Source organism: Budorcas taxicolor, chromosome 1 (assembly GCF_023091745.1).
Source record: "Budorcas taxicolor isolate Tak-1 chromosome 1, Takin1.1, whole genome shotgun sequence".
In the NCBI taxonomy this organism is placed as follows: Eukaryota; Metazoa; Chordata; class Mammalia; order Artiodactyla; family Bovidae; genus Budorcas; species Budorcas taxicolor.
In genome coordinates, this window is record NC_068910.1 from 180,869,057 (window position 1) to 180,891,048 (window position 21,992).

Here is a 21,992-nt window from a genome sequence, read left to right on the forward strand (position 1 = left end):
GAAGCAATACTGCCAGACACAGGCTAAAGTGTCTTGAGAACACTCCTGGACCCAGGTTCTTATGGACTATGTCACATAATTCTTGTCACAATTCTGCTGTATGATTATTTCCACTCTCATGTCAGAGAGGAGAACACTGAGTCACAGAGATGTTAATTAACTTTCCCGGGGCCACAGAGCAGCATTCAGATGGAGAAGGCATACACAGAAATGTCCCATGCTCCCTGGCAAGTGGAAAGAGCACACAAAAATAGACAAGTCTTACGTGGCACAGCTGTTCATAACAAAAGGGTAGGCCTTTTCTGAATCAAGGGGCATTCTTTTTTCTTTTTTTTTTTTAAGTGAAAATCAAAGTACTGTGTATTCAAATACCTGCTCAACTGTTTTTTCTTTTTTCCCCTAGAAATCAAACCAGGAATAACCTATGCTGACCCCTTGACTGAACTGTCCCCGAGTGTTTCCTGACACAGATTTTTGCTTTCAGTCCCTCACAACTAAAGAATGGGGCTCAACTTGACACTTGCAAAATTACCAGGTAAGCTGTAGCGGAAAATGCAAAGAAAATCAATAACAGTTATTTACACCATGTGTCAATTTTGGTGGTTGGCAAATCAATTAACAAAATAAACTTGCATTTATCTTTGCCTTCATTAAATGTAAAACAGCAAACATGCAGGATGGCGTTGCCAAGAGAACTCTTAACTTAGTCTTAAGCTGTTTCATCTAGAGATGATCTGTAAAAGGACAGGAAGATTAAACTAACAACTGGGGAAGTCCTTCACGCTGAAACTAAAGTATATATTACTTACCAGATGGAACAGTCTAGACCAAAGACAACACCTACCTGCACTACTGGGTAACTAGAACATGATTGTGCAAGGCAGCTGTACCAGGTCAGTGACACCCAGTCATCTGCACGACTTTGGTATTTCATTCCCACCTGGCAGGTAGAGCAGTGACATATTGTTGATGCTTTCACATTCAGTGTCAAAATGTGACATGCTCCCATGAGCAACAGTGGAGCGTCTCCAAAAGCAAAAGGAACAAGGGTCTTCATCACATTTCATTCAGAATGTGACTGCTATTCATGACACAAATCAAAATCATGGCCTGACATTGAGACAGACCACCTACTAAGTACCAGATACTGCGCTTGAAATGTATGCAGAGCATTTTTAACTCTCAGAAGACCCAGCAAAATGGCTGCTATTTATTCCATTTCACAAAGCCAAGGGGTGACTGAACCGGCATTGTCAAAGAGGACTTTCTAAATGGTATCGATGAACTTATCTGCAAAGCAGAAGTAGAGACACAGACACTGGGGAAAAATACATGGATTCCAAGCAGAGAGGGGGTGGGGGAGGAACTGGGAGACTGGGATTCACACACATACACTAGTGATGCTATGTATAAAATGGTTAACTACTGAGAACATACTATATAGAACAGGGAACTCTACTTAATGCTCTGTGGTGACCTGAATGGGAAGGAAGTCCAATAGGGATGATACATATATATGGCTGATTCGGTTTGCTATATAGTGGAAATTAGCACAACATTGAAAATCAACCATACTCCAATAAAACTTAATTTGAAAAAACATTAACAAACAGGACTGCAATGTCCAATACAGAAGCCACGTGGGACTAATGAGGCATCTGACTACAAAATCCATGCATTTCTTCAGCACACACAGTACACACACAATCCCCCTTACACACAAACACAGGCAACCACAGCCCCAGCACACATACCACAAAATCACTCTCACACATTTGCATGCATGCTCAGTTGTGTCCAACTCTTTGCGACCCTATGGAGTGCAGCCTGCCAGGCTCCTCTGTCCATGGGATTTCCCCAGCAAAAACACTAGAATGGGTTGCCATTTCCTTCTCCAGGGGATCTTCCTAACCCAGGGACTGAATCTGCATCTCCTTTATTAGCAAGGGGATTCTTTACCACTACTGAACCTGGGAAGCCCCACCCTCAAACACACACTGGCACAAAATGATGACTTACTTTGGTACTGGTGTTATTAGGTCACTGCCTTTGCTAACTTAATTTAAAAGGAGTTGGAAGCAGGAGTGCAGGGGGAAAATAAAAAAGGAAATCTGACCATAACGCTCCCTCTGAAACCAAGCTCTGCACTAAATAACACGGAGAATAACATCCAAGGAAGCAAGGAGTGTGTGAGATGGAGAAAACAGCCTTTATGCTGTAAAAGCAGCTTCCAATTTTTATTAATTGAATCACTATTACACCTGTCATTAAAAATGCTTCCTAACTCAGCCAAGTTCTTTACTGACAGCAAAGAACCACATGATAAAACCGCCTGCGTAAAGAAAGCCACTCACTTTAAATGGACATTGTTCCTGAGCAGGAACACTGCAGAGAACTGCTTCTGGGCATAGCCACAGGCATTAGGAAAACTGGAGGCAATAATACAGAAAGGAAATGATGGGAGGTAGCTGGCAGGAAAGAATATGCCATAGTCTTAATTCTTAAAAAAAAAAAAATCAATCAATCAAGTGTCACAAAAAACTCTCTATATTCAGGTTTGAGCCTTCCAGAGCAGCCCACAGATGACTGTTCCCTCTACTACCACAGTGTTTCATAGAATAACCCATAACAGGTTTTAACCACTAGTTTGTTTAAGCTGCATCGTAAATGTGAAATTTGCAAATGAAGTAATAACCAAGCCCAAGCCTATTCCACTGAAGTAAGAAGTCCTGTATTCCAAAATGTTAATCTCATACATAAACTAAGGATGCAAATACTGTGAGGTGACAGGATTGGCAGACACTCTCAAAGCTACAAAACGGTTCAATCATCACTGTGAAAAGAGGTCAGTTGGCCTTGGTATTATTTATGACTCAGAGTACACATCAGGACTATTTCTATAATTCTGACTTAAGACTAACTTTAATAATAATCATAACTGATCTGCTGCTACTGCTGCTAAGTCGCTTCAGTCGTGTCCGACTCTGTGCGACCCCATAGATGGCAGCCCACCAGTCTCCCCCGTCCCTGGGATTCTCCAGGCAAGGACACTGGAGTGGGTTGCCATTTCCTTCTCCAATGCATGAAAGTGAAAAGTGAAAGTGAAGTCGCTCAGTCATGTCCGACTATTCACAACCCCATGGACTGCAGCCCACCAGGCTCCTCCGCCCATGGGATTTTCCAGGCAAGAGTACTGGAGTGGGGTGCCATCACCTTCTCCGGACCATGACTGATCAGTAAATCATCATTTAATAAGAGTGCTTGTTCATACAATTAAAACGTTAAAGTATATAATGGACACAAAATTCCTCATCATCCCAGAGAAGTAGGGGTCCTTCTATCCCACAATGGATAGGCATAGCAGATCCAGGGAGCTAACACTTAAGAGTTGAAATACTCCACGCCTACTATGTACACTGGGCTTCCCCGATGGCTCAGCAGGTAAAGAATCTGCCTGCAATGCAGGAGACACAGAAGACTCCAGTTCAATCCCTAGATCAGGAAGATCCCCTGGAGAAGGGAATGGTAACCCACTCCAGTATTCTTGCCTAGAGAATCCCATGAACCGAGGAGCCTGGTGAGCGACACTCTAAAGAGTTGCGTAGGACGGAGAGAACTAAACACGCAGTATGTATCTGTGGCCAGTGAACCTTTCTATTTGCACTTACCATGGCTTTGAAAATCATTGTTACAAGGTATAGCCAATGTTTCCGGAGATGGTGTAGCTGCCCCTTTTCGGGTGGGGTCCCTCAGCTGGACCACTCATCCTAATTAAAAGTTACTTGTCCTCTCCATACTTCCTTTAGGTGTCTCTTCTGGGTTAGATGAAAGGGACTGCTAATAGTTTAATTGAAGAAATTAATTCAAGCAGGTACCTTAACCCAGGTAAAACTGCGAATCTTAAGAAGCTTCTAAGGTTATGGACGCTGATATGCATCTGGTGGTACAGAAGCAACCAAGACCAAGACACTTCATTAAGTCAAAATCAGCTTGAATGATACTGTTTAAGACAATATTTGAAACTGGCAACCGTGATACAGATGGCAGCTGAATCAGGCATTTAAAACTTATAAATACTGTGGGTCTCATCATAACAGGCTAGTCCAGGTATAAATTACCAGCCTGTTTAAGGATATTTAAGCCAGGGAAACCAGTTTTTAAAAACACTTCTAGCAGAGAATAAAAGGGAAAGAATTAAAAAGAGGACAAGTTTACTTGGGAAGAGCCTATACACTTAAAATTTCAGGCAGCAATTTAGAACCTGTTTTTGGATTAAAAATCATCCAAACTCTCTTCCTTGGTTCACTTCTTCAAAGAAGAAAAACAAAGTTCATACTACACTGCCTGTCATGTAGGGAACCGAGGGCTAAAATCATGCTGTTAGCCCTAAAACAAAATCATTCCAAAGCATAATTGTCATTATCGTAAATGTTTTAGTGAGACATGAAAATTCAGAGATGACTTTTCTTGTAAAGTCACAGCCCAAAAAGTTCACTTGTAAACAGTTTCAGTTTTCAAAAACAAAAAGCAGCAGCAGCAGCAGATAAAAGTAACCATATGGCCAGGAGATTTATAGCAGGAATGCCCAGAGGGATTGCAGACAGCCACGCAGGTCCAACCCCCTGTGGAGGAGAGAAGAAAGCAGGGAGCAAATAGGAAGATTCATATTTCTGTGTAGTTGGAAGAAAGTTTTGACCAGACTGATGAAAAGTGCTCCAGACAAAGTCGTCATCAGAGGAACCCCTCCCTACTGCCCCAGGAGTCTTAATGTTCCTACTGTGCTCAGTTAGTTACTGGTTAGGAGTGATCCATGGAAGTGTGGCATCAGCAGGAAAACAGCGCTGGGTTCAGAGCACTGAGCTAGAGCTGCCCGTCAATTACTTTCCCTGCAGCCGGAGATCTGAGAGGCCCCTCCTCATGGCTGTCACGCAAATCCAGTGTTCATAAACTGCTCCACTGATTATGTGATACAGTGGTAAGGCTCATGAACTCAAGACTTCAAGATAGCAAAGGGTTTAAAATTTTCATATTCTTAGCATAATAGGTATAACCTAGCTTATAAATAAATGTAGGTATCAGGCTGCAATTATTTTTAAGCATTGCCCTCCTTGATAATGAATTTAAATACCAATGACAATTGTCCCTTTTTGTCTTTCTTCCTAACAATGCTCCCTAACGTTTTTTAAGTATTACCCCAAAAATAAATAAATAATTGAAAAATGACCTCCTAGTTTTACTCTTTCGCATTTCAAATAGCTTAAAACTGAGAGAGAAAAAGATATTTCAGAGCCTGCCAAAGACTGCATTAAAATAACCACATGCTACCCTTCTGTTGTATGAAATTTTAATTTGCTGCTCCCCAGTTTATTCAATTTGTAATTATATCAAAACTGAATTAAAAATTGAGTCAAGATCATATTCACTGGTATATTTATTTTCATTCAAATGATTAGCACAACGGACCAGAAATTCACATTTTACTCAAAGGATTTGGTGGGGGAAGTGGGATTCAAGGGTGAGGTCACTAATATTTTTTAATGTTTTGTGTGTTTGTTTCTTTACTGAACTACAGCTGATTCACAATGTTGTGTTAGTTGCTTGTATACAGCAAAGTGATTCTGGTGTACAGCAAAACAAAATACATATTCTTTTTCATATTCTTTTCCATTATGTTTATTACAGGATACTGAGGGTTGCTCTCTGTACTATGGAGTAGGATCTTGTTGTGTGAGACCACCAATTCTTTAGCCACTCAAAACATTAACAGTGCACTAAATAGACTCTTTAAATTACTAAAGATGTCTTTTAACTAGCCCAAAACATCAGTAGTTCAGCCTGTAAGGAAGCCTGGCATGAGCAGGGCATGCATGCAAAACATGAAGTGACCTCTCCCCACTTCTCCTACAGATAATGAGCTGCATGGCCCAGGGAATCACACCCCAAGTAACACAAGCGATGGACCTGGAAAGAACACCACCGTTCACAACGAATTCGACACTATCGTCTTGCCCGGGCTTTACCTCGTTATATTCGTGGCAAGCATCTTGCTGAATGGTCTAGCAGTATGGATCTTCTTTCACATTAGGAATAAAACCAGCTTCATATTTTATCTCAAAAACATAGTGGTTGCCGACCTCATAATGACACTGACGTTTCCATTTCGAATAGTCCACGATGCAGGACTTGGACCTTGGTACTTCAAGTTTATCCTCTGCAGATACTCTTCGGTTTTATTTTACGCCAACATGTATACTTCCATTGTGTTTCTTGGGCTAATAAGCATTGATCGCTACCTGAAGGTGGTAAAGCCATTTGGTGACTCTCGCATGTACAGCATAACCTTTACAAAGGTTTTATCTGTTTGTGTTTGGGTGCTCATGGCTGTCCTGTCCTTGCCAAACATCATTCTAACCAATGTCCAACCAACGAGGGAAAATATTCATGAGTGCACGAAACTTAAGAGTCCTTTGGGAGTGAAATGGCATAACGCCATCACTTACGTCAACAGCTGCTTGTTCGTGGTTGTGCTGGTGATACTGATCGGGTGTTACATTGCTATTTCCAGGTACATTCACAAATCCAGCAGGCAATTCATAAGCCAGTCAAGCCGAAAGCGAAAACACAACCAGAGCATTAGAGTGGTCGTGGCTGTGTTCTTTACCTGTTTTCTACCCTATCACTTGTGTAGGATTCCCTTTACTTTCAGTCACTTGGACAGACTTTTAGATGAGTCAGCACACAAAATCTTGTATTACTGCAAAGAAATGACACTTTTCCTGTCTGCGTGCAACGTGTGCCTGGACCCAATCATTTACTTTTTCATGTGTCGCTCATTTTCAAGAAGGCTATTCAAAAAATCAAACATCAGAACAAGGAGCGAAAGCATCCGATCACTACAGAGTGTTAGAAGATCCGAGGTCCGCATATACTATGATTATACTGACGTGTAGGTATTCAAGGTCACCAGACCCACTCTTGTTTGTCAGTATGTACAAAGTGTAAATAAATGTGTATTTTCATTATCCTTGCTTGAGCCCATCAAAATGTGGATGAAAAGAGAACTGAAATGTTATGAATTTGGGGTATAATTCAGAAATGAGGAAAACATTAAGGCATAACGAAGAAAGTGAAACTGACGAGATAGCATATGGCTGAGCAGCGGGAATCATGACTCAAAAGTTAAGAAGCAGATTTCAGGGGCAGCAAAGGCCACAGCTCTGCCAGCGCACTGCAGTCATCGTCCAGGAAGTGCTGATGCTCTGAAGCCACTTTTGAGAGGACAGGAAGTAGAGAGAACTCTGTTAGACCTTGATCCTTAAGATTTGGGAAAGAAAATGCTGTTTTCAACACAGCTCATTTGTTGCAGATGTAACTGAGTAAACACGGATTGCTAGGTTTCTCTGTCATTGTATCTATGACCTGCCCACAACATTAGCCATAGTCCCTCATCTATGTTTATGTTTTATGCACATTAGAAAACCTTGCACAGTGCAGGAGTAGGCAAGGAGGTTCAGCTGTATTTTTTTAAGCAATGCACTTTAAAAGACTGAAGTCACTTAATTGATTTTAAACTTAGTTTATTTCAGAGAAGAAAAAAGTATGACTGAGTATTAAGACAAGTCAATTTTGATAAAACACTGAACTTACAGTGCCATTATTATAACCCTATGCTGCATTTGAATTCTTATGTGCTAGGGGCAGAGAACAGAAGACGAAGGCTGCATTAACAGTCAAGTACATATAGTTTATTTAAGAGCCATTTAATAATCTTTATTTTATAAAAACCATAGTTTTAAATTATATCCAATCTCTAATAGGAATATCATTCATTTTAAACCTTCAGTTGTAGAGCTCAATACATCAAGTCAAAAAGATTAAGGGTAACTTAAAATCTTAGAATAATTTCTCCTTCTTCAATATAAACCTTTGAACCTCCATGCTTTTTCAAAGCCTGCAGCTGCCTGACCACTGTCTAAGTTCCTAACATGGGACAGGAGCCAGGGGCGCATTAGAAGACCAGGATGAAGGCATATTTGCCAACGAAAAGGTATCATTACGATTAACGAAGACAGAGCAGATGTGTACACGTATAACACAGTCAAAGGCTTCATTTTATTTAGACTCGTACAAACGATCTACACGATTCTAAAAAGCTAAAGTGAGTGAAAAAGAAGGAAGCAGGTCCCAAGAATATCTCAGCCTAACAGTGACTACCAAGGTTAGGTTCAAGAACAGAAAAGGGGTCTAATAGGTGAGTCAGGTTTAAAAGAAGGGACAGAAGCAAAGAGGTGAAAAGAACTGTCCAAGGACCTTTATCAGAGTATCTATTTCTCCATCAAGATTCAAATTCCATAAATTCCAGGGGATCTACAGTATATGAATTAATACACATCTCTCTTAGACATGTGCCTAGCTACCACCACCTGCTGCTCGTTTTGTTCACTAGCTAGGTTAAGATAGCCATACTTTACACTAGGTATTTAAGAAGACAGTTTGAAAGGCTAATTCCTTTCTCCATTCTCCTCATGACACCCAGGCTGAGTTACAGCTGCCCTATATAAAAAGGAGGAGCAATGCTGCAGCTGGGAAAACCCTCAGTACAGCGTGTCCTAGACTCTCCTTCCTCTACTTGTCTCTGCATCACAGCTCACAGTGTGTGTGTGTGTGTGTGTGTGTGTGTGTGTGTGTGTGTGTGTGTGTGTGTGTGTGTGTGTGTGTGTGTGTGTGTGTGTGTGTGTGTGTAAAGCATGCTCACCTTAGAACATGCCTAAAAACTAAGAATCCATCATCTTCATCAAATGATTCCATCTTGTGTTCTGAAACTTAGCGTGTCCTAGACTCTCCTTCCTCTACTTGTCTCTGCATCACAGCTCACAGTGTGTGTGTGTGTGTGTGTGTGTGTGTGTGTGTGTGTGTGTGTAAAGCATGCTCACCTTAGAACATGCCTAAAAACTAAGAACCCATCATCTTCATCAAATGATTCCAACTTGTGTTCTGAAACTTAGCAGAGCTAACCCCACACTGCATTTAATTCTCTAAAATTCAGGCCTCAATTCTAAGAGCTCCTTAAAATATTTCAATCCCATTTTAATGTTTCTAAAATTGTACTGTTGTAGAGTTAATGGGTACATTTAATATAGTGGTTTTATTCTCTGAAATTACATTATTAAATCAATGGGACAGCTTAAAACACTGACTTAGGGAAAAAAATTTGAAAGTATTATCTCCATTTTCTTAAAGCCATATTACAAAAGCATCAAATCATACTGCTTGTACTTTACACAAATACACTATGTCAAAACCAAGAATGAATCAGTCACATGACTAACATAATATCCACAGGAATAACTTAAAATATTGTGTTGGTGTCATAAGTTAATATAAACTGCTGCACTAACATTGAAGAAAGCAAAAATTTTATTTGATTGGTTTTTAATTAATTGAAAATTTGGAAATAATTTTATATTTGAAATCTAAAATTTCTTACATGGAACTTTTGGATTATATTCAGTATTTTAGGACCCACTTAAGGCAGCAATTTTAACATAGCTATTTTTATTTTATGCAAATGAGAAATATATTCAGATAATTTCAAAAAGAAAGTTTTCTATTATTCATAAAAATTACATGCAGAGAAACTTACCTCGCAGAAAATCTTTTGGTGTGCATATTACTAACTCTGTTATATTCATTATACCATTCATACCATTTTATTGTCATTTCCAAATAGTATATCAGTATTTTGTTTCTCAATTAAAGTTTCAAAGGAATGATAATTTGGAAAATGCGTAAGCTCAGACTAAATACCTAAGCCAAAATTGAGAATACACAACCTCAAACATAAATTTTATGATCACGGTGGAGAAATGTGATATACAAGAAAAAAATAAAGTAAAAAAACAAGGGCAAAATAAAGCTTGAGAATCACTTAAATCTCGTAAATAGAGATTCTGTCTCAAACAGACCACAAGAAAACAGCTTATCAAATCAATAAATACTAGGCACATGCTATGTTTGAAAAAAAAAAAAAACATTATGGCTAAGACGATATTTACAATAATCTTTGGATATGTCTAACTGAATTATAAAAGCATTAAGATCAAACATTTTCAAATTTAAACATAAACATCTGGTAGATGCCCAGCCCTCTATCACCATCTAGTGGTAAATTTATGAAACAACTGAAAACGAGTCCAGTGCTAGCTCCTGCTTGTGACTACACATTACCATGGCCTAGGCCTTCCCTCTAGGCTTCCTTCAGTCAGTCATCTTTAGTGCTAACAAAAAGCAGTGTGTGTGTGTGTGTGTGTGTGTGCATGTGTGTGGGGGGGGGGGGGGTGCGCCACTGCGCGGGGGAGGGCACAACAGTCCTGAAGCTGCCTAGATAAATATAAGATGGAAATGTTTGACAAAAAATAAGACCTATAAAAAATTATGTTGTTTAATTGCTAAGTCTTGTCCAACTCTTTTGCGACCCCATGGACTGTAGCCCATCAGGCTCCTCTGTCCACGGGATTTCCCAGGTAAGAATACAGCAGTGGGTGGCCATTTCCTTCTCCAGGTAAGTTACAGATGTGTCTTTAAAAAATTAAATAAAAAGGCTGAAATATACATAGATTTCATAGGGAAACCGGAACAAATATTGACTATGCTTTTTGACATACAAAAAGAAATGTCTTTAAATGTAATTTACTGTTTCAAAAATCATTTATTAGAATTAGACTAAGACTGTCAGTGTTAAAATGTTTAGCTTATCAAGAAATGTATGGGATTCAAATGGCAACTTTTATTTTGAATATTCTTAAATTTTTCTTATAAACTACAATAATGAGATTTTTAAAAATCATCTAAAATGGTATAATGTGGCTATTAGATCAACTAGCCTTTCCTTCCCTCATTTGGAAACTCAAGATATGGAATTAAATCAGATCCTAGGCAAGTATTCTTAATAAAGTGTCCAGCTTCGCTTTGAAAAATGCCAGAGAAATCTATTGACTGCAGGAGCTCTCAGAAACAAGCCACCCATCAGATCAGATCATCCTAGCTTATCAACAAGAATCTAGAATAGTCGACCAGACTGGCCAAAGCTTCTAAGTCTAGGTTTAAATGTTACAAGCAAGACTTTCCAACAACACTCTAGACACGTTTACCTGGACACAGATATAAATGCACAGTACTTATAACTAGGGCTAAGAGATTTAGTATACCAAAGATAACTCAGCTCCCTAACCTATGATAGCTTCCAGGTGGTGCTAGTGGTAAAGAACTCACCTGCCAATGCAGGAGACATAAAAGACTCAGGTTTAATCTCTGGGTCAGGAAGATCCCCTAAAGAAGGAGCTGGCAACCCACTCGAGTTCTCACCTAGAGAATCCCATGGACAGAGGAGCCTGGAGGGCCACAGTCCATGGGGTTGCAAAGAGTTGGACACAACTGAAGCGACTGAGCACACACAAAAATACACCTTAAAAATCACTTCACATTCTTAAGATTGTTACTGCTGCTGCTGCTAAGTCGCTTCAGTCGTGTCCGACTCTGTGCAGCCCACCAGACGGCAGCCCACCAGGCTCCCCCGTCCCTGGAATTCTCCAGGCAAGAACACTGGACTGGGTTGCCATTTCCTTCTCCAATGCATGAAAGTGAAAAGTCAAAGTGAAGTCGCTCAGTCGTGTCCGACTCTTAGCGACCCCATGGACTGCAGCCCACCAGGCTCCTCCGTCCATGGGATTTTCCAGGCAAGAGTACTGGAGTGGGGTGCCAAAGATTGTTGCTACTATCCCACAAAATACCTTCAGTAACAGTGAAACCATCTGTCAATTAACAAAAATAAATTCTGTGTTTTTTCAAAATGCCATATCAACTGTATCTTTAGATATTTATGTGCTATTTTATGCAGCTAGAGAAATGCCAACATTAAACACAATGGAAAAAATGAATGTGTAAGGAGATGAATACTGGGCCAAACACTTATGTGATAAAAATTTGGAATCACCGAGATCAGAACTTCTCAACTCCATGGAACCCAATGCACTCTTTCTGTGAGATATGCGTCAACGTATTTTTAGTGGTAGTAGCATTAGGGCTTGCCAGATGGCACCAGTGGTAAAGAGCCCGCCTGCCACAGCAGGAGAAACAAGAGACATGGGTTCGATCCCTGGGTCAGGAAGATCCTCTGGAGGAGAGCATGGCAACCCACTCCAGTATTCTTGCCTGGTGAATCCCACGGACAGAGGAGCCTGGTGGGCTGTGGTACACAGGGTCACAAAGAGTCAGACATGACTGAGAGTCTGAGCCCAAATGAGCACAAGTAGTAGTGTTAGTCACCAGTTATGTCCAACTGTTTGCGACCCCCGTGGACTGTAGCCTGCTGGGTTTCTTTGTCCAAGGGATTCTCCAGGCAGGAGTACTGGAGTGAGCTACCATTCCCTTCTCCAGGGGATCTCCCCGACCCAGGGATTAAACCCAGGTCTCTGTCCTACACTGCAGGCAGATTCTTTACCATCGAGCCACTAGGGAAGTTCAATGTATTTTTAGTAATATAATCCATTTATACATGCATACCTCTCTTTGTATAATAGTGTGGGACCATAAAAATGAGGACTGTATCACTTTCTCTATCATATCCAAGGAGGCTCTGTACCCTTGGATTTGATTAACACCATCACCATCACCCAGGCACCTGAATGGAAATTCAGAGTCATCCAATGGCCCTTCCTTCCTTCCCCCTACTAGCAGCCCTGCACCCAGTCCTGCAAGTCTGCCCTCACACACGGGGGACAAGATAGGCCTCCACCCCGCATGGCCCAGTGTCAGGCCTAGCTCAGGCTGGAGGCAGCTGTGTGAGCTCACGGACCAGCAAGGACCTGCAAGCACAGCAAAAAACCTTGGCCCCACCTCCCACTGTGTGTCCAGCTGAGAGGAGAAAATGACCCAACCTCACCCTGATTTTAAACTGCCAGTACTTCTGCTAGGAGCCTTGAGTTTTCCATTCTGGCCTAGGCCCTCATGTACTCCTTTCAGAACTTTTAACACTACACAGTTATTTTCTAATGAAATAAAAATAGCTAACTTTTATTGGTATTCCCTACAAAGCAGGCATCATTTTGAGCTCCTGACCTGTTATCAACTACCTTTATGCCCTTGACAAACTCCAAGGAATCACTGGCATTACCTTAACGTCCTCGGGGACACACAGGTCAGAAAGGCTATTGCTGGGATGCAGACTTAGGCCATCTGGCTCCAGAAGCTCTGCTTTCAATCAGTCTCAATAATGAAGTGAAACACATGTCTTAAGGTGTTACTGATATGACCAAGAGCCTTGCAAATGATTTACTTTACCTAATGCTAGGAATACAAACACAAGCCACTGCAGATAAGGCTGGGGATGAAGCTAGGCAGCACTCTTAAGCAAGGACTCAATAATTCCTTTACTAAACCTGAAAGATTATACTATTAAAGAGAATACTGAGTCCATCAACCACACACATTTGGTCATTTTACTCCCTCATAATTCAGACGAGGGGGCTTTCCTGGTGGCTCAGCAGTAAAGAATCCACCCGGCAATGCAGGATACGCGGGCTCAATCCCTGGGTCAGGAAGAACCCCTGGGGAAGGAAATGGCAACCCACTCCAGTATTTTGCCTGGAAAATCCCCCATAGACAGAGAAGCCTGGTAGGCTACAGTCCATATGGTTGCAGAGAGTCGGACATGACTTAGTCACTAAACAACAATTCAGGTGAGCATAAAATTCATGACCAAAACCTGGCTACTTTTGAGTGTGGAAGTGTCAATTACTGAGCTGGCACAGGTGTAAACTGAGACAGTGTAAACAAACCTGGACATATGGCCCCTGTGTTCACAGCATACCTGAAAATTCACGTCTGTGGGGATTGCATTGCCCAGTTAAATAAGCAGTTTAGGACAAGGATAAAGAGATCAAGAAACCCAGCCATTTCATCAACTGGAAGCCCCACCGTGACGTCTCTTCTGTCCAGTTTACTAGCACAAACTGTGAACCCCTGGATGCTGGAATCACAACTATTCAACAAAAATCTCTAATGGAGGTTTCCTGGGAGTGTGGATAATAGTTTCTAGATCAGTGCTCATTGCGAATGGCTTTGTTTAATACCACAAGAAAGAACCCTGCTCACCAAATTTAGTACTTCTGCCTTGGCAAGCATACATGATCTATCTAAATTTTAATTTAAATTTTGCAGAAAAGGGGGCTGCAGCGTTCACCCTTCCAAGGCACAGGCCTCCGCAGAGACAACTAAACAAACTGGCCGGATAACAAAGTGGTCAGGACATTGGGCCACAAAGGGTACTGGCGTCAGGGAACTATTCTACAACTAGGGTTGGATAATCATCCCCTCCAAGACATCTGCCAGGCTCCGGAAGAAACAGACCATGGGAACCCAGGGAGCCTTCTGGTCGTGACGAGTCACACAAGTGGAGCCGCACATCCTCCTTCAACCTGTCTGTGCTCTCCCTGGGAATCAGACACGGGCAACACGCACAGCTGCTCCCCGAACAGCTCGTTCAAGGAACAGACACAGAAACTCGGCCCCGTTGAGTCTTCATTCTAATGACGCCAACTGGGCTGTGAAAAACAGCCCACAATTTGCTGCTGTGCCCCAAACGTTAACTAAACAGATATGTAGCTCTCTACAGCATGAATGGCCTAAAACCGCAGAAAAATTTCAGTCACACTGCCAATGAAGCTAAATTGCCAAAGATGACCACACAACACTCACTCAAACCAGAGGTATATACAAGTGTGCTTAGCTAATAGCAGCTTTCTAGGCAGAGAAGAAGACTGTACAAATTTCAGGTATGGCTTACTCGTTGGGTAAAAAAACAAACAGGAAAAACAAAAACAAAAAAAGCCAAAAAACCCTGCATTCAGTTTAACCCCAGACAAGCTCCCTGAAGTCTCCCCACCACAAAACCTTCCCCTAAACTTGCGAGCGCCTGCTCCTCCCACACATCACACAGCTGAACAGGCGACATCTGTTTATCAAAACAACTCTGGGAAAATTTATCTAGCTGATAAATGTTGACACATGGAGGCATGGGAAAGTCTTCCGGCTTTTATATGAGTTGACTTGAGTTTTGTGCTAGCAGAACAGCCTGCTGGTGGCCTGTCAAACATACACTGGACATCTGTCTGATTTATAGAAAGAGCACACTGACCAAGGAGTAAAGAATGTCTATGTCAAAAATAAAGAGTAAATGCCTCTCTTCCTGGGACACCAATGCTGGTGTTCTGTTGATAATAAGACTCTCTTCCCAGGTGCCAAGTCCATACTGATTTGCTGTGTATGTGCTGACTTTTTTTCTCTTTTTCCTTTTCTTTTGTTTGAAACCTTGAAGGAATGCATCCCTGGCTTGTTTTATGTTCTTTGTTCTGACAAGACATCAAACTGCACTGAAAACCATGTTTCTTTGGAGCAATTCCTCAGAGTTATCTGAAAGGCTGTGCCCCAGGCTTTATTCCTCAGTTTGGCTCAAATAAAACTCTTTTCCATTCTGATTACAGGTTCTTTATTATTTTCCTCAACATAATCAAAATGAAGTATTTACTCTCTACATTCGTTAAGTCTCATTCTGACTGAAGCTTCTCTCAGTGGCCTCTGAAGCCTCGTTTTCCTAACTTGTTCAAATGACTTACTAAAAAGCTATGCAGACTGCTAAGCAAATAAATCTTCTAAAGCAGCATACTATCCTCTAGCAGGAGTCCCCAACCTCTGGGATCTAATGTCTGGTGATCAGAGGTGGAGCTGATGTAATAGTAATAGAAATAAAGTGTGCAATAAACGTCATGAAACTGAACCATCCCCAAACTACCCCCGATTCCCAGTCCATGGGAAAATTTTCTTTCACGAAACTGGTCCCTCCGAAAAGGTCGGAGACTGCTACTCCAAGGGACTCATCCTGTGCTGTGCTCAGACACTCAGTCATGTCAGACTCTCTGCGACCTCCATGGACTGTAGCCTGCCAGGCTCCTCTGTCCACGCAATCTCCCGGGCAAGAATACTGGAATGGGTTGCCATTTCTTTCTCCAGGGGATCTTCCCGACCCAGGGATTGAACCCACTATTCTTGCATCTCTTGCACTGCAGGTGGGTTCTTTACCAATGAGCCACCTGGGAAGCCCAGAAAGTCCATCTTATTTATCTTTACAAACAGGACCAGATATAACAGCTGGGGGACATTCCCTGCCTCTCTCCCATTTGGATAATACACATTCACTCAACAGACATTTCTGAGTGCCTGCTATAGGTGTGGGCACTGGGGAGACCAAAATAGGCCAACAAAGATTGCTATTGCCCATTCTGGCTGGGATGGATATAAAAAAAAAGGCGACATAGGAAGAATATGAACAATGGCAAGATAGCAGAGACATGCCCAGAGTTAGTGACAGGTGAGTCTTAAGAGCAAATGGGAGCAGAATGAAATAATGAGGAAGGATATTATTTTGGAGGCTCAGAGGGATAAAAGAAAATAGCCTCTTCTGCTTCATGGCCATCTTCTCAAAAAACTATACCTACAGGAAGAAACATATGCACTGAGATTTTATTTTTGTGACAGTGAGTTCTCAATTTTGACTCTTTGCTAATATCACAGACTGAAATTCATTCCTTCTGATTCTTAAGGTTATAACTATTATTAGCAACAAAGAAAAATGTTTTGAGTAATTCAACTAACTGAGACTAGGCATTCAGCTCATGACTCAATATTAGTGCCTATTTTAAAGTGAGGTTTTTGTTAGTCTACAAAACACAAATATTGCTCACATCGGTTCTTTTTATAAACTGTCACTTCTGCCAATCTTCCAGTAGGGGGAGATATTGTAACAGACATTTGTGTCTCCAATTACAACTTTCACATAAAGGGGAGCACACAACTGCCAATGAATTCCTGTGCCTGTTGCTCATTTCGAGTCTTCTCCAAAAAAAAAAGAAAGAAAGCATTGTTTTACAAAATAGTGGGTAATTATGTCTTAAAGACATAAATCCTGCCACCCTCTTCCACTACCCTAAATCAATACACTGACTTGGGCAGGATTTAATGGTTTCACAGAGGGAAACACAAAAAGGCTTGTCTGCTTTCCATGTTTTTCTACCAGATTAGTTTTTAAAGCACATCTTCAATTATTTTTACCAAAACGCTGAAAAATGTCACAGTGTCATGAGTTATGAACACCTCAGCATGACGATCAGAATGCTCACACTCTATCCCACCCGCCTCTGCTCACTTTCCTTTCCCGGTTGGTGCCTGGGTCACACCATTCTCTTTATCCTGAAGGACTTTCTAGACTGAGTCTAGACATCAGAGACATCTATCAAGAACCGCTTGAGACACCAGCTCCTCCACAGATCCTTTAAGATGGCAACTTTCAAACTCACTTCCCCTTTTTTGGCCACACTGTGAGGCTTGCAGGATCTTAGTTCCCTGACCAGGAACTGAACCTGACCCCAACAATGAAAACACCAACTCCTAACCACTAGACTGCCAGGGAACTCCCTAAACTCATTTCCTTTTCATTTCTCTATAGTTTCCCTATAGTGTTTCTAATGGGTCTTGTACTAAAATTGTCTGTATTCTTAACCCAGTGTATTTCTCAATGTCTGGTAGAATCCTGTTGCAATCATAACTCCCCCCAACACAAACACACACACCGTAATAAATCACTTGCCAGAAAAGCCTTTTTAACTTTTTTAAAAATGATATAACCCAGTAAAAAGCTCCTGCAGTTAAAATAGGTTCATCGAAAATCTTCATATAATGACTACATAAATTATGGGATACTACAAAGTCATAAGGAGAAATAAAAAACATAATTCTCTAGGGCTAACGTGAGTAAGTACCAAGACAGCAAGAGAGAAATAGCAAAATGTTCTGGTGTGGCTAACTGTCCAACAAAGCCAATGGGGAAAAATTTGGGGATAAGGTCATAACAATAAAGTTGTTTTTGTACTTACTTCAAAAAACAATTTGGGGGCAAGGAACAAACTAAGACATTTATAGAAATAAGTAAACCGACTTTTATGGCAGTTGTTGACAGGCTGGATGGAAACTGACTGGAAACAATAACAGACATTGGAGGATTCCATGTATTAGACTCACTCTATTTGAAGGACAAATACACAAGGGATATTTATATATAACCAGTCTTAGTACTGACGAGGCAGAGTCCAACCTGGAAATGATGCGAGGGAAAGGAACTGTGTGAGTGCATGTGAGCATGGGGGTGGGCTAGGGGTGGCAATCATACTGGGGGTATGTGGAGGGTTTTGAGATTAATGGGGATGAAGTCCCATGGTATTTTAATCTTAAGAGTTCCACAGAGTGAAATGGGAATGAGCTGAGGGAACATAGAACTACTCAGCATAAAACAAAGCATGGGAAAAAAAAAAAAATCAGAGACAAATCCAAAACAGAACATTGATTATGTTTTTATCTCTCTTTTTTTTTTTTAGAGTCCTGGAAGAAGGAAATATGTCCTCTATCCATTATACTATTACTATTTCCATCATCATATATTATTTTATTTATTTCATATTGAAACGGGTGTCCAGTGTTGAATAAAGCCAAGCAATTTGTATTGTTAATCATAACAAAATACTATCTTTGAAATACACAAAATATGATCAATAGTTTGTCGGAATAAAATATTTTTGCAAACAATAACAAGATACATTATTTCCAATTCTAATAGGAAAAATGTTTACAAGCTTATCATCACATTTAAGCATATCCACAAAATGACCAGCAAAAATCTCAAGGAAATACAAAATAGTAATGCAGGGTAGCCTTTACATCCTGCATTGCAATACCTCTGAGTCACAAATATGCCCAGGTTTCCACAAGCTCTACACTCTGGGACACCTGAGGCCAGTTTTCAAAATCTGATTAACACATAATGCGAGGTGCATAAAGAAAGGAAGACTCCACTCCTAAAACCTTTCTGCTACAAAGGAGTAACGACAGACAGTGTAAGAATGTATTTCTCTCATTCACTGACACCCAGTGCAGAAAAGGAGTGGTAAAAGCAGACAGGCCGGAGCAGAAACTTAAGGGCCCAGAAGTCAGACATCACTGGTGTTGAAACATGAGCCCCTGATGACAGTCTTGCTTTTCCTCTTTGGGTTTTACCTGATCTCTGTATGCTCTAGCTCTATTCTCTCTCTCGAGGTCTCTCTACCATTCTCTCCTCTCACTAACACCACCCTCCTAGTTCTCCGATTATCACAATTTCTGCTCTCAGGGCACAAGTCTACACAGTGTCCTACAACAGTAACCGATAAGGGCCAGGTGGCTGGAGGCAGCTAAACAAGGCAGGACGAAAGACATCCGGCCGGAGGATAAAAGTTCCTCCAAGTGTTGTGAGATCAGAGGCTCCAAAACAGCAAGGCCAGGATGCTCAGCCCCAGGCCATATTTCTGACTTACCCAGATGCTTTAGAAAGTAAGAGTCCTGAGCCAAAAACTTGGATTGTGACTGGTTTACTGAAGTAGGGTCTTAGAATCCACAGATGAAGCTCCCCGGGTGGTACTGATGGCTAGTCAAGTATATGAACAATGACCTAAAAGAGTCAGAACTTCTTCAGAGTTCCCAAGTGAGTGGAGGGCAAGAAGGGCAACCCAAAAACACAGGGGAAAACAGGTGGCAGCTTCAGGTTTTTCTTAAAAGTCTCTCAAACATTTACTGAGAGACCACAAGGGACTTCCCTGGTGGTCCAGTGGCTAAGACCCTGAGTTCTCAATGCACGAGGCCCTGAGTTCAATCCCTGGTCAGGGAACTAGATCCCACATGCTGCAAATAAAGAGTTCACAAGCGGCAACGAAGACCCAGTGCAGGCAAACTAGTATTTTAAAATAAATAAATAAAAATTTTAAAAAATAAGACGAGCCCTTGCCCCACTGGCAATAAGCTCCTACAGCCAAAAGTTCTACTAGCGCAGACACTCTGTCTTGAGATATGCAATCTTGAGAAGACAAGATAACCAGATAACTCACCAAGTTTTTCCTGGATACTCAGTTTTCATCTTCCCTAATTCCAAGGCAAGTACAGCCTTTAACCACTAACTTTACCATTCATCATCACCTGCTCCACTTAAATGTCTGCCATCTCTCTCTGTGAAACTGTCAGTTGCTCAATCATGTCCAGTTCTTTGTAACCCCATGGACTGTAGCCTGCCAGGCTCCTCTGTCCATGGGATTCTCCAAGCAAGAATACTGGAGTGGGTACCCTTCTCCAGGAAACCTTTCCGACCCAGGGATAGAAGCCATCTCCCACATTGCAAGCAGATTCTTCACCATTTGAGCCCTTTCTACATTGGAATAAAATGTTACATGGGCATACAACCAGATTTCTTGATGAGAAAATACACTCCTCCTGTGTGCCCACCAAGGACTGTCTGATGTTTGATGAATTAATGAATCAGTGTTCACTGTTCATGTGCATGTAGAAAAGAGCTGCTGAACCGGAGAAGGAATCCTAAACTCTTGATTTTAAACTTTGGCTGCAAAGTCCTGTCCAGCTACCTCCTCACTTGAACAACTTGGTTAAATCCTCCCAAGCTCTCTTCTCTCGTCTATAAAGATAGAACTAGCTGGCCCTCAAATGGCTCCCATGTAAACTGGGTGCAAACGTGTCTGATACAAAGAGAGCCCTCCTTCGTCAAATATCTGGGAGGTCGTGTACCTGCGCTTTGATCCAGTCCTTGCTGGTGAGCACTGTTCTGAATCCCCTGGCTTTCTGCCTAGACAACTCACGACACAGCAGAGATCACAAACCAGCCTTCCACAAGCCAGGCACAGTCAGGGTCTGTTTCAGCCCACAAGACATCAGGCCTACAGAAGCATCTGACTTAGATGACAACATGTAGATTTAACAGTGCAGTTAAGAGGAGCACGGGCTCCAGGAGAGGCTCTGTGGAACATCTCTGTGCCTTGGTTTCGCATCTATTAAAAAAGAGGTGGAACCAACCCAGCTCATGGAGCTGTTGTGAGAGCCCCATGAGTTAAAACACATAAACACACAACAGGTGTTTAAAATGATGCATACAATCACCATTAGAGGCTCTGACAACACTGACCTATCCACAAAGGAGGCAATGAGGGATGCTGACAAGGTCTAGTTGAGAAGCAGCTGCCCACTTGGGTGGGCCATGAGCGCTACACTTCACAATTCCTGGATCCCCAAGGGTCTCACACTTGTCTGGACTACCTGCTATCAGGGGACCACCTGTAGGGCTATCCCTTTGGCCTTGGGCTTTGCGACTCCTGGTATAGCACATCAAGTAAATTTTAATGTAATGATCATTTCCATCACAGTCATGCTCCATACAAATGTGGAGCGCCCCAAGGAGAAGGCAAGAAGCATAAGAGCATAAGGAGACAATTAACGGGTGTTTATGAGGTTGTCAGAATAAACAGAGCCTCCTGCAATAAACCAAGGAAGCCTTGAGAGCCACAGTTAAGAGACTGTGAATGCCAAATTGTCCATTTAATCAGCATAATGTTTACATCTGAAGGACTCTGCCATGAGCCCTGGTAATCATCCTTATATCCATTTGTACTTACCTGTGTTTGCCCACCAGATCTGCTTACAGCTGAAGCTAGCAAGCCTCTGCAGGCACACAGGTGCTCTTAGCCCCAGTGGTCAAAGAAGCAGTGAGGACCCTATATAGGCCCTGGGGAAGGATGGGGAATGGGTGCCCCCAGGAAGAGTCAAGTGAGAAGCTTTCCTAAACCAGCTCTGGGTCCCTCAGGGCCTCTGCTGGATGTTAAGGATCAATAGTGACTACTGCTGCCTGCAACGCTAGAGACCCAGGTTGATTTCCTGGGTCAGGAAGATCCCATAGAGAAGGGAATGGCTGCCCACTCCAGTATTCTTGCCTGGAGAATCCCCACGGACAGAGAAGCCTGGCAGGCCACAGTCCATGGGGTTGCAAAGAGCTGGACACAAATGAGCGACTAAGCACA

The 21,992-nt window shown here is 41.8% G+C and overlaps 2 protein-coding genes across 2 annotated transcripts in view; one reads left to right on the forward strand and one right to left on the reverse strand.

Moving 5' to 3' along the window:
* MED12L (mediator complex subunit 12L) overlaps positions 1-21,992 on the reverse strand; it is a 354,867-nt gene that overhangs the window by 138,150 nt on the left and 194,725 nt on the right. The window lies entirely within an intron of this gene.
* GPR87 (G protein-coupled receptor 87) lies at positions 502-6,950 on the forward strand. The gene is made up of 2 exons (XM_052636395.1): positions 502-535; positions 5,908-6,950. The coding sequence occupies exons 1-2, from the start codon at positions 502-504 to the stop codon at positions 6,948-6,950; spliced, it is 1,077 nt and encodes a 358-aa protein (XP_052492355.1).